At 44.1% G+C, this 12,548-nt stretch overlaps 1 protein-coding gene across 6 annotated transcripts in view; it reads left to right on the top strand.

Moving 5' to 3' along the window:
- The window catches only part of PDE4DIP (phosphodiesterase 4D interacting protein), a 155,148-nt gene that overhangs the window by 32,610 nt on the left and 109,990 nt on the right, over positions 1-12,548 (top strand). For 2 of the 6 annotated variants that reach the window (XM_087726564.1, XM_087726563.1), the window contains exon 6: positions 6,910-7,005. The exons of 2 other annotated variants lie outside the window; for them this stretch is intronic. In XM_087726564.1, the coding sequence (XP_087582690.1) occupies positions 6,910-7,005 (96 nt within the window). Of the gene's footprint in view, positions 1-2,431; positions 3,686-6,909; positions 7,006-12,548 lie in introns of those variants that run through there. 2 more of the 6 variants (XM_087726562.1, XM_087726561.1) reach the window with 2 other exon arrangements.

Genomic DNA, 12,548 nt, shown 5'->3' with positions numbered 1-12,548 from the left:
TTTGCGGAAGGCCGGAAGGGTAGTAAGGGTCCGGATCTCCACAGGGAGATTGTTCCATAGGGCCGGAGCAGCTACAGAAAAGGCCCTCCCCCAGGGAGTCGCCAGCCGACATTGACCAGCAGATGGAATCCGGAGGAGGCCTAGTCTGTGTGATCTTATGGGTCTCTGGGAAGTAAATGGCAGGAGGCGGTCTCTCAGGTAGCCAGTCCTATACCATGTAGGGCTTTAAAAGTCATGACTAGCATCTTGAAGCGTGTCCGGAGACCAATGGGAAGCCAGTGCAGCTCGCGGAGGATAGGTGTAACGTGGGTGTACCTAGGTACACCCACTATCGCTCACTTGGCTGCATTCTGGACTAACTGAAGTCTTCGAACACTCTTCAAGGGCAGCCCCATATAGAGCGCGTTACAGTAATCCAGTCTTGAGGTGACGAGGGCGTGAGTGACTATCCGAAGGGCCTCCCTGTCCAGATAGGGTCGCAACAGGTGCACCAAGCGAACCTGGGCAAAGCCCCCCCTGGTCACAGCTGACAAGTGATGTTCTAGCGTCAGCTGCGGATCCAGGAGGACTCCCAAATTGCGAGCCCTCTCTGAGGGGCGTATAGTTTCACCTCCCAGGCTAAGAGATGGAATAGCTGGACCATCCTTGGGAGGGAGCATCAATAGCCACTCAGTCTTGTCGGGCTCAATCAGCTCAAACCCCCACTGGCAGTTAAAAGGAAGAAACAGCCGAGATCTCACATTGCTCCTGGAAGCACAAAGCCTGAAGAAGACGAATGAGATTTCGTCGAAACGCCAAGACACTTCCAATTTTATGCTGGAGAAAACCCGAACAACCAAAGACCTACACACACACACACACACACACACACACACACACACACACACACACACCAGATTAAAAAAAGAATTGATGAAGATAGACATTCAGATAGCTAAAAAAAGTAAAGTACTTAGGAATTCAATTAACAGCAAGATGTGCAACCATCTCTCCCCACCCTTTGTTTTTAGAGTCTTGTAGCATTTTCAATCTTATTCTTGCTCCTTTGCCAAATTTATTTTAACATCATTTTATTTAGGTCTTCAAAGTATTTTTTTTCCTAAATTTATGAGGATTGTTTGGAACAAAAATAATGATCTCGGCATGATGTTCATTTTTATTGTAGCTATTCTCCCTGTCATTGATAATTTCAAGTTTTTCCATTTCTCCAGATCTAGTTTAATTTGTTGCAACACCTTAGTATAATCATCTTCTTTGATGGTTGCACATCTTGCTGTTAATTGGATCTTTGTCTCTGTCAACATCTATATCTTCATTGTTCCATCTAAGTATTTCTCCCATCTCTATCCTCCTAAACTGCCCAATCTCCAGAGTATCCGGCCTATCTCCCTTTCAAAAACATCTTCCAGGTTATCCAATTCCAATCCCATTTTTATAACTCTCAAAACATTTTTATCATCCTCTTGTTTTATTTGGTGATAAATACGGTATTTATGTTTTTAGTTTATACAGTTTTTTATGATTGTAAGTCACCCAGAGTTACCCTGAGGTAAGATGTGCAGCCTATAAATTTAATAAACAAACAAATAAAAACTAAATCCTTATTTTGAGTTTGGATCTCCCTCTGCTCACTGATTGGTTCTTGTCCTACCGGTGCAAAAATAAGTCCACCCATTCTTCCCTTTGATAACCCTTCAACTATTGGAAATTTGCTATCATATCACCCCTTAGTCTTCTCTTCTCTAACCTAGCATCCTCACTTCTTCATGGAATTTAGTGTCCAAGTCCCTCACCATTTTTGTTACTTTTTTTCTGCACTCTTCCCAAATCAGCATACTTCTTTTATTATGGTGAACAGAACCAAGAGATAGGAGGCATATAAATTTAATAAATATAATAAATAAATTTATTTTAAGCCTCATACATTCTTCTTATAGTCAAACCATCTCAGCCCTCTTTTAACTTGATCAATTATGTATTCAGTTCACCTATTCATGTTTGATCGGATTTGATAGGATTTATTCAGCATAGAAATACAGTAATTAAATTGCAACGAGGTTTAATCAGCAAATCAAATAGTTTTGGAGTCAGTAAGGGAATTTCTATACGAAAGTACGCTTAATACATCCCTTCAGTGCCTTGATTTCGGGGAAACCACGCGTTTTTACATAAAAGGAAGGTGCGGTTCGAGGCCGGTGGGAAGAGAGTGGATGATATGGCATCTTTAGCATTTATTCGCTTGGCAGGCTGGCAAACTACATTTCCCAAGAATCTTTGCGCGAAATGTGTGCTGACATTGTCACGGCCATCTTGAAATCCGAACTGCTATTAAAAATATTTGAGGGTTGCAGCATCTTCCACTCTTGCAGCGGCCTGGGAACAAAGTAGGGGAGACTCAGTAGCTTTTTGGAAGGAGGCGCTTTCGGGTACTGGTCAGCTATCCGATTCGGCTGGAGAGGTGTATGCGATTGAAAGGAGGGGCATTTTTGAGCTAGGCAGATCTGTGGGGAAGGAATTTTTTTGCTCCACCCATCTGAGTTAGTGCTCTTTCGGTTAGCTAAAGCTAACTCAGCTTGGAAATAACAACCGGGAGAGACAAAAGAGAAGGGAGGCCCCTGAAGAAATGAGGGAATCCTGTCGAATTTGTGGCCGGGAACTTTGTGGCAATCAGAGGCGCTGGATCTTCCATACCGCAACTAAATTGAATTTCCAGGTTTTGCTCTCGCACGTTCTGGGCAAGGAGATCTCACGGGATGGCAAAAACGAGTTTATCTGCAGCAAGTGTGCCTTTATGTTGGAGCGCATCTATCGCTTTGATACTGTTATTGCGCGCATCGAAGCGCTGTCAATTGAGCGGTTGCAGAAGCTGATGCTAGAAAAGGACCGCCTCAAGCTGTGCATCGCTGGAATATACAGGAAGAACAATGTCGAGGCCACCGACGAGACGACGGACGTCTCCAGCCTGCCAGATCTGCGCTACTCGACTCTCCTCCAGGAAGACTTCGCTTATTCGGGGTTTGAATGTTGGACAGAGCCGGAGGAACGGACTGGAGACCCACAAGGGTGCCCCGCTGCAGAAAGCCGCCCTAGGCGGTGTCGGAGTTGTGCTATGCTGCGCGTTACTGATGCTGATTATGAGGCAATTTGCAAAATCCCACGGAAGGTGGTAAGAAATCTGTCCTGTGGATCATCCAGGAGTTCTGGCAACGTTTGTAGTGAAGAGTTAATTCTATGTGAGCCAGTAGTTACTGACTTGCTAAGCGTCAAGGCGCCTTTGGATGAAGAAAGAGTGGAAGGGGAAAGTCCCGAATTGTCCCTTGGGTCGTTGGATGCAACTGCCATCGCTGATACATTACATCCAAAAGAGGAGGAAACGGACACAGAGGCAAAGAGAAACGCAATGTGTAACTGTGGAGCCCAGAGCTTTTCATTTCAGGGCAACAGGTTAGAAGTAGCCCTTAATTTGGTGAAAGCTTTTGACTGCAAGCCAGTCCAGAGTCCCAGAGGGAGCAAGTTACCTATTCCTGTAAAATCAAGTTCTCATTGGCAGAACTTCGATAAAAACTTTTCTTCTGGCTTCTCAGATGTGGTGCTAAAATCTCAACCTGGCTTTGCCTTAGAGATGTCTGATCTGCAGGAATTGTGGGAAGACTTATGTATGGATTATATTCCACTTCGAACTAAGGTAGAAGATTATTTCTTCCAATTCTGCCTTTCATATTGTCATCCTGCACTTTTGATGCACTTTTGGTTTGAGATGCAACCTGTAGTTTTTTTCTTTCTTTTAGCTTTCAGTTACGTTTGCTTTGCAAAGGATTACAATGAATATTATTTTTCTGCCTTACATGTGAAATAAGAGTTATCTTTTTAAAAGTCCTTGTAGAGTTGAATTTATTAGTCAAGATTTGTGCTAGCTGTGACCTGATTAGGATATTCACATAAAAATTGGCATGTCTTCTGTGGGTTTTTTAAAAAGGGAATTGTTATTGTCATAAAAATATATCACTTCAGATTGTCCTCACTGGCATGCTAGATACCTTGTGCAAGGAGATTGCATTATGAATTTCATTGACTTTGTTAACAAAATTTTATAAATTTTACTGATATGTTCAGTGGCTATACTTAACAAATAGTACCTCTAACAGCATTATTTAAAGATTTTTTATCCTGATTATTATTACTATAATACTATAGGTGGTGAGCATACATAATATTTTTTCCTCCTCCTACTTTCCCTTCAAGAGCAACTGCCCTATGAAGCAAGTTGGGCTGAGAGAGACTGATTGGTCAAAAGTCACCCAGCCAGCTTTCATGCCTATGGTGAGACTGGATCTCACTGTTTCTAGTTTCGAATGTCTTAACCATTAGACCAAACTGGCTTTATATTTATATATCTATTATATCTATGTTTGCATAGCAATAAATGCTAATTTCAGTTAGCAATAGCAATAGCACTTAGACTTATACTGTGTTTCCCCGAAAATAGGACGTGTCCTGAAAATAAGGCCATGCCACATTTTTGGAGTGGACAAAAATATACACCCTCCCCTGAAAATAAGCCCCCCTCTTTCACACACACAGGTCCCTCACCCCCCCCCCAACCCTCCCATGGCAGCTACATCCCTATGAACTCCTGCACCCCCTGCCCCTTCTGCCCGTCCACTGCCCGTGGCACCGACTATAGACCTTGAGTGCCTGTTCCTGCTCCTGCACCATGGTGATGGCCTGCCCGCTCTCGCCCAGGCGCCATGTCCGCATAGGCCGCAATACCAAGCACCTGCCACAGCAGCCACAGGGTCAGCATCGTCACCCCGGGGCTATCAGCAGGGCGGCCAGCAGCGGCAGAGAGGACTCCATGCATGGCGGGCGGACATTGGTGTGCATGCTTCCAGTGGGGGTGGCTGCTGCATGGTGGGCAGTTGCAGCTGGCGCTGGTCTCTTGGGGATGGCTGAGGCATTGCAGGTTTTGCTGCTGCTGCCGTTGCCACCTGCGGAGGCCCAGGCTAGCCCCTTGCGGCCAAGCTCAGCCGTGGGCGAGGAGTACTGGCCGTGGCTGGGCCAGCTGAGCTGCATCTGTCAGGGCTGCCCTCGGCGCGGCTGCTTGATGTCTCACTGCTGGGTGCCTAGGAAGAGTAAGCGTGAGGAAGGGGGGCAGGCAAGGGTACTGCGAGGCTCCCCTTCCCAAGAAGAGTCTGGCCACATCACCGTCCCATCCGTGACTCCCAAGGAAGAGAGGCTTCCTGGGCTTGCCAGGGGGCACTCCACACTTGGATGAGGAGATTGTGGGGTGATTGGAGAGGAGCAAAGGGGAATGGGAGACCTCTGGTGACTGTCACTATAGAGTGGCTGCTGCCCTGGCTGGTGGTTTGCAAGCCGCAGAGGAGGAGTTTGTGGGAGAGAAAGAAAGACTTCTGCTACTTTTGTCTGCATGCAAGGAAAGTAGCAGAAGCAGAACACATTGATGTGGTGAGGTCTGGGAGGCACGCAAGCAGGGGGGTAGGCACTTGTGGGGCTTGGTGCCTTTGGGCTGCTCACATTCCACACACACACTGAGGGAGGGGAGGGGCTTGATGGCGGCACATGGAGGGAGCCTCTGCCAGACTCCCGGCTGTGAGTGCACAGGCTGCCCGGGGTTTCCTGCACCCCTAAAATAATAAGACCCCCTGATAATAAGGCCAAGACCATTTTTGGGGGTCAAAAGAAAATAAGACCCTGTCTTATTGTCGGGGAAATACAGTAGTGCTTTACAGCACTTTCTGAGTAGTTTGCAGTGTCAGCATATTGTCCCCAATATTCTGGGAACTCATTTTAACCAACCTTGGAAGGGTGAGTCAACCTTGAGCCTGTCAGAATTGAATTCCAGACTGTGGGCAGAGTTAGCCTGCAATACTCCATTCTAATCACTGTGCCACCATGGTTCGTTACCTTAGAAAGTAGAAGAATACCTGTAACTACAGTATAGTAGCTGATTTTCGAATGACAATTGTATTTTCTTTCAGCAATTTTGTTTTCTCCTAGTTTTTTCACATTACAAAACTCAGTTAAATTATGTTAACTGCGTGGTGGAAATCCAGAGACACAGACAGAATTGAGTTTTGCTGAAGATTATCTTCTTGAAAAATCTCCAGGAATTGATTCTATTAAAATGATAAAGTTACAATTAATTCTGGAATTTGTAAAAGAGAAACTGCTTTCTATAATTTTAATATTATGTATGCACAATGTTAATATTATGTATGCACAATCCTACTGAACTCAGTAAGTAAGATTGTAGTCTTGCTTAAAATCATAAAATGTTACAAAGATATACTGGACTTAAACTAGTACTATTTAGGAAAAAACAGATTGAAGAAAATACAATAATAAAATACATATATACTAAATACAAAGAATCAACAATCAAATAAATGCATCATTTTTATGTGATATTCTGATCTGTTCAATATAACAGAGTTTTAGCTGAACTGTCTCATCTATAGGATTAGCAATTCTAATAACAATGTAGCTAAAATGTTAGAGAAGAAAAGCTGCATTCCATTAAAAAACTAATTTTACTTCTCTCTTATAGAGATATATTGCAGATATCTTAATGAAAGGTGTCTCTTGGGGTGTATACTTTATATTTTGAAATTATTTGCAAAAACTGCCTTCAAACTTGTGTAATTTCAGCACCTTCTCTGCTATTTATTAAATAAACAATGTTTCAGCTTCATGAACCAGAAAAGGAAGATAACGATGCTTTAAATAATTCCCTCAAGTTCAGCAGTTTAAAAAATATGGAGCTTTGTTAATAAATAAATAAATGTTGCACTTTGCCTCTTCCAAGCAGTTTTAGTGAAATGATATAACAATAAAAGGTAAACAATATCTCAGCAAATAATATTTTTCTTATTCTCTTTGTCTCTTCAGAATATGTTTGAGGCTAACCAGCAGCTAACATACTGCAACGTGTTAAATGATACAGAACATATGGAAAAAAACAGCTCTTTAAATGCTATGAATAAGGTATTTATTTAATTTCAAAAATGTTCAAAATTATCTTGGGAACAATACAATTGCTTCTAAATGTAACATCTTAAGTCAGCGTGCTGGCTAGAATACACCTTAATGTAATTTTGGCTTTCAAGGTTGGAAACAAGTAAATATATTACATGGCGGAAGGTTTTAACAAGCTGAAATATTGTGCAAAACCCAACACTATGAAATTTAATAGGATCAAATCAAAGTTATGAGTACAGAATGGTGGGCACAACAGTGCATGAAAAGAAAATTGGAGGTACCTTTGTAGCCGATAGAACTGTTCAACTGTTTAATGGGAACAGGTAAACTGTACATTTAAATTACAAGAAATTGATTTTAATTGAACATGAGGGAAAAAAATCCTACTGGAGATGCTAAAACAAAGGCTGGATGACTATTTGGGGGGGGGGATGCTATAGCAGTAGCTTTCAGCATTGAGAGTGTGTTCAAATATATTATCTTCCAAGTTCCAACTCATACATTCATATAGCAGTAATACCAAAGTAATACAAATTGATTGATTTATATTTGTATGCCACCCTTTTCCCCCGAAGGGGACTCAGGGCGACTCACAATTCAAAATACTTTTTGACTGTTAATGCATACAGTAATATTTTGTGCCTGCTAAAAAGGCATATTGATAATGCCTTAAATAAATGTGATTCAAAATTATCTGAAAGTCAGCTATAGATCTGGGGTTTATGGTGAAAATTTAGCTATTCTAAGTTTTTGGTTAAATATCAACAGTCTGACTAGCAAACCCAAGAAAGGTAGACACTCTCAGGAACTTTGTAATCCCAAAACTAAAACTTTATTGGATACACCATTTCAGCACTGAAGAAATAAAACCAGCTCTGGAGTTTTTCTCCGCAATGCTACATAGTTAAACATTAGTCTCCCCTCCTTCCCACCGATAAGGTCATGCTGTCCAATTATGAATCAGTCTTTTTTTTTGGGGGGGGGGGGAGAAAAGTTCATTTCTTTGTTGTAGTGACCTTGGTGAGTTCTTGGCTCACACAGTCTATTCTTGGATCGTCTGCATTCCTTCTCACACGTCCCTCTCCCCAGTTCTTTGGCAAGTTGAATAGCAATGTTTTCAAATGGTTCAGAAGTGGTTCAAATTTGACATAAAATAAAATTTAGCTAAGTTTATTTTTGACTCAGTTACAAAGAAGTTGAGTTTCCCCCTAGTTGAAAGCATCTTCAGCCATTCATTTTCCTTCTTTTGTTCTTGCTGTCTGAAAGTTAATACATTATTTGTTTAAATCAAGATGAAAGCCTTGTTTGTATGGAATATATCTTTCTAAATTAGCAAATCTTTATGTGCAAAACATGCCTGGAAATCTGAAAAGCTGCTGTAAGCTAATGTGCCATCTGGTATGTACATCATCTTTCTATAAGTATTTCCATGACTCGTGTACTGTAAATATATATTTATACCTGTAACTGTGCAGATTGAAAACAATATAGGAATTATCTAGTAAGCTTAACAAAAACTAGTGTCTAAGTTCAGGCCAGAGAAACATTGACATCAAGTATGTGAAGAAATTACATAAAACTTCATTTTTCTTACCTCTTTGTCAAGACTGACTCACATTTTCGCCTACATTTTTGCTTCACTCACAGCTTGACAATAAAAGGGGTGGTGGTGGTAGATGAAGTGCAAGAGTGGGAGAATAATTTCCAAGCATCCATTGGCTTCTGTGAAACATTGCTGACATCTCAAGGACACATCAAGCAGATGTAGCAACCGTTGCAGGGGTGGGTTGCTAATCCCGTTCCAACCGGTTTGGTTGGAACGGGGCTGGCGGCGTCTTCGTGCACGCACACATGCATGCGTCTTAGCGCCTGCGCGATGCTCCAGCTGCTCGCGGAGACTCACGCAGGCTCTGTATGTGCCATCCAGCTGCTCGCAGAGACTCGCGCAGGCACTGTATGTGCCATGCGCCTGCGTGGAAGCGCAGAAGCCTTCAAAGACCAGTAAGGAGTGCGGGCGGGCGGGCCCTTCGCCGTTCCCGGAAGTTACTTCCGGGTTCGCCAACCAACCGGTTCGCGGGGACCGCTGTGAACCGGTTGAAACCCACCCCTGAACCGTTGGTTCCCATAACAAAATGAACAGAAATGATTGGTGGATGTATTGGACTATGGATGTCCCGTGGAGAAAAGGGGAAATTAACAATGCTTGCTATTGCATGGGAAACCCAGTGCTGGTTTCGCTTCTTCTCTGTCAATGAGGTTTATTCAGTAACATTTTAGATTCTTGGTAAAATAATGTTCCATGAGCTTCTTTTTCTGGACTCACCAACTGGACAGTTGATACTCTGATTTGGAGTACTTCTCCATAATTTTTTGTGACTGACAAATTAATCAGTTGAGGGATGAAGTATTTATTGGGTGATATAGATAGAGAATTGAACAGAAAAATAAATTCTTGTTTATAATACAGACAACCATTTGTCATTTTTTTACATTCTTGAATTTAAATCTGTTGTGAGCTCTCAAAAGAAAAACGTACTTCTGTTTTTGATGCCAGAGTAGAATATAATGGTTACGTAGTTACATGAATCTGTTAATATTTTCCTTTATTCAATTATTTATTCCCTTAATAAAAAATGTAGAAGAAAAATGTATACCGTACTTGCAAGGCTATTGAAAGGAGAGAAACAGTGCACTCAAATCAGGCAACAGAGCAAGCTGGATATTCTTGTAGATTGCTTCTTACTTTCTCTTGAATTTCCATCCATCCATCCATCCATCCATCCACCCATCCATCCATCTATCTATCACCTGTGTCTGCAGAAGGCAATAGCTTCCCGGTGAATCCTTTACATTGTCAGACCTGAAAGCCATCTTTTACATTGGGCCTGCCACATTTTCTACTATGGGAAAATGGGAGGGGGGATTATATGGGTGTATGGTGATATATAGTCAAAATAACCTTCCTTTCTTAGAGAGTCAAGAACACCTTGGCCTGCAGCAGCCATGGTGTGACTGGAAGGCATCTCCAGTTTTGGATGGTGCCTGATTGGGCCTTGTGATGGACATGTGGATGCTGGGCAGGGACCTGAACTTTCATTTGGGTGGGGAAAACTTGGAAACTTTCAGATTTGGGTTTTCCCAGATGTGCCAATATGACATCTCTAATAAAATGGAACTTTGAGGAAAGCCTTGGTGTGTTATTTGGAACCCTGGCAATAAACCCTAATCCTCTTTAAAAATTCTACCAGCTCCTCCGAACTTCGGGGTGCTCTCCAGAGTCCAGAGCCCCAAGCATCGATCTGAACCCAGTGGTGAAAAGACTCAGGGAAGATGGAGGAAGATGAAAACCACAGAGGGAGCCACAGAGATGCTTCAGTGATTTATATTGAGACCATCTACTCCCCTTCCCAAACTCTGGTGGAAGTTGAAGAAGCCACAGAAAGAGAGCGCCAGCTGGGTGCCCGGCAAAAAGAACCGGCGCTCAAGCGGAGCCTGCAGCTGGACCTGACCCTGCAAGGTGAAGTTGTGGAAAGCACCCCACTTCAGGAGATGCTATTGGAACCACAAATGGGTGCGGTACAGGCCCAGACCCTTGAATGGAGAATACCAAAGCAGATGCACCGCAAATGTTCCAGAGAATGGGGATTCCCACTACCATTGCATAGTCAGTTGCTAGCTGGTCTCTTGGAACAATTTGACCAACTCGGCATGAGCAGCACTACTCAACCCCTTGGCACCGAACAGCCCAGATAGACCTTGGCACAGTCTACATTCACCTTCCTGGGCCAAAAAGTTACAGCGCAACTGAGCGAGCATCAGCTTTCTTCCACTTGGCGCAGAGTGGTTCAGTCCAAAGCCTCATGGAACGGACCAACTGTGGCCACGGTCACCACAGGAATGCAAATGACCCAACAACCAAACTTGCTGAACCAGCCCAGCCAGGGAATGATGGGCCTGCAACAAGGCTTCTGGGGTCTCACTACTCCACCGCAACAACCAGTCTTTGGCCAGTGGGCCAGATCCCTCTTGGATGGGCATTCTACCCAGACCAGGGATGGGTGCAATATCAGTGCAGCCGGCCCTGGTTCTGCAGCCGATGCCTTTCCAACAGCTCAGGCCTTTCCAGATACCAGCCATTGCTCCACAACAAGCACAGGCCCAGCTGCAGCTGCAGTTTCAACCCCAGTCCGTGATCCCTCAACAGGTCCCAGCCTAGCAGCAGTTGCTGGACTAACAACCCGCACAAGCTCAGCAACAGGCTGACCAGCCGTTCCCCCTCCATGTTTCCGGGCAGTGTTTGACGGGACTCCAGAGAGACTAGCCTATTTTCTCAATCAAGTCTGGGCTCACATTGACCAGTATGGGGATCAATACCCATTCGATTGGGAATTGATTTCTGCCATCACTGATGGCATGAATGAAGGAGAAGTGGCAAAATGGATAGCTGAGCTTCACGACAAAGAGACCCTTGAGCTAGAAGATGCAAATGAGTTCGTCCAGCTGATGTGGACACCATTTGAGGACATGGCCCATCGAGTGGAAGCCGAGTCTCAGATTAAGGTGCTGGATCAAGCCTGCTGACACCTGAAAGAATTAATTTGGGAGTTTCAGAGACTGGCCAGAATGCCTCCTTGTACATACTTTTAAGGAGACTCTCAACCCAGACCTCAGACAAGCCTGTGGAATCAGGAGAGTACCAGAATGTATATAGGCTTGGTACAACACCACTGTCGCCTTGGACCTGGAACGTCACTCCCATAGGAAGCCTGCCATAGACAAGAATGCCACTGGGGTGCCAAGTCCAAGTGAAGAAAGCCAATGTGTTGCCTCCCACACTGTCTGGGGCTGTCGAGTGCTATTGGTGTGGTCAGCACGGGCACCAGGCTTCCAAATGCTTGGCCCCAGCCCTGGTTTCCCAAGCCCAGCCTCCAGTCATGGCCAGGACAAGGCAAACCCTGCGGAAGCCGCCCGACAAAGGTGGCTGTAAAGGTTCCACTCCTTCCCAATGAAGTTGAGGGAACTCCAGCCAGTGAAACCCCACAAAGCCCCAGGGGGAAAACAGCTGTGATGACAACCCGATGGTAAGTACAGCCATCCGCCTCTTTACTATCAAAACTAAGATAGCAGTACCAGAAACGGGTCCAAGGGAAGTAGAGGCCATCATAGACATGGGCTGCACTTGATGCCTAATCATCCTCCCCATATTTGAACAGTTAGGTATATGCACAAGACCCCTAGGGCACCCCATCCATTTCAAGCAGGTTGATGGAACACTAATTGGCAGGGCCCCTGCCACATTAGTCATTGAGCTCATCAGACTGGAGATGGGTCACCACCAAGAACTCATTCGGTTTGTCATAACCCCAAAAATGACTGTGTCGGTTAAACTAGGGCTTGCATGACTGGACAAGTGGGGACCAACCATCACCTGGGAGGACGGTTATAAAAAAATATCAGCATTGGGCCGCTGCACCCATAAAACCAAGCCATTACCAAGAAACCACTAGCAGGGTCAGTGACCCCGAAGCCACAGCCCCCGCCACTGATGG

This window comes from Thamnophis sirtalis, unplaced genomic scaffold, assembly GCF_051295495.1.
Source record: "Thamnophis sirtalis isolate CommonGarterSnake01/CBP01778 unplaced genomic scaffold, rThaSir2_p1.2 scaffold_12, whole genome shotgun sequence".
In the NCBI taxonomy this organism is placed as follows: Eukaryota; Metazoa; Chordata; class Lepidosauria; order Squamata; family Natricidae; genus Thamnophis; species Thamnophis sirtalis.
This window is presented reverse-complemented; position numbering and strand designations above follow the sequence as displayed.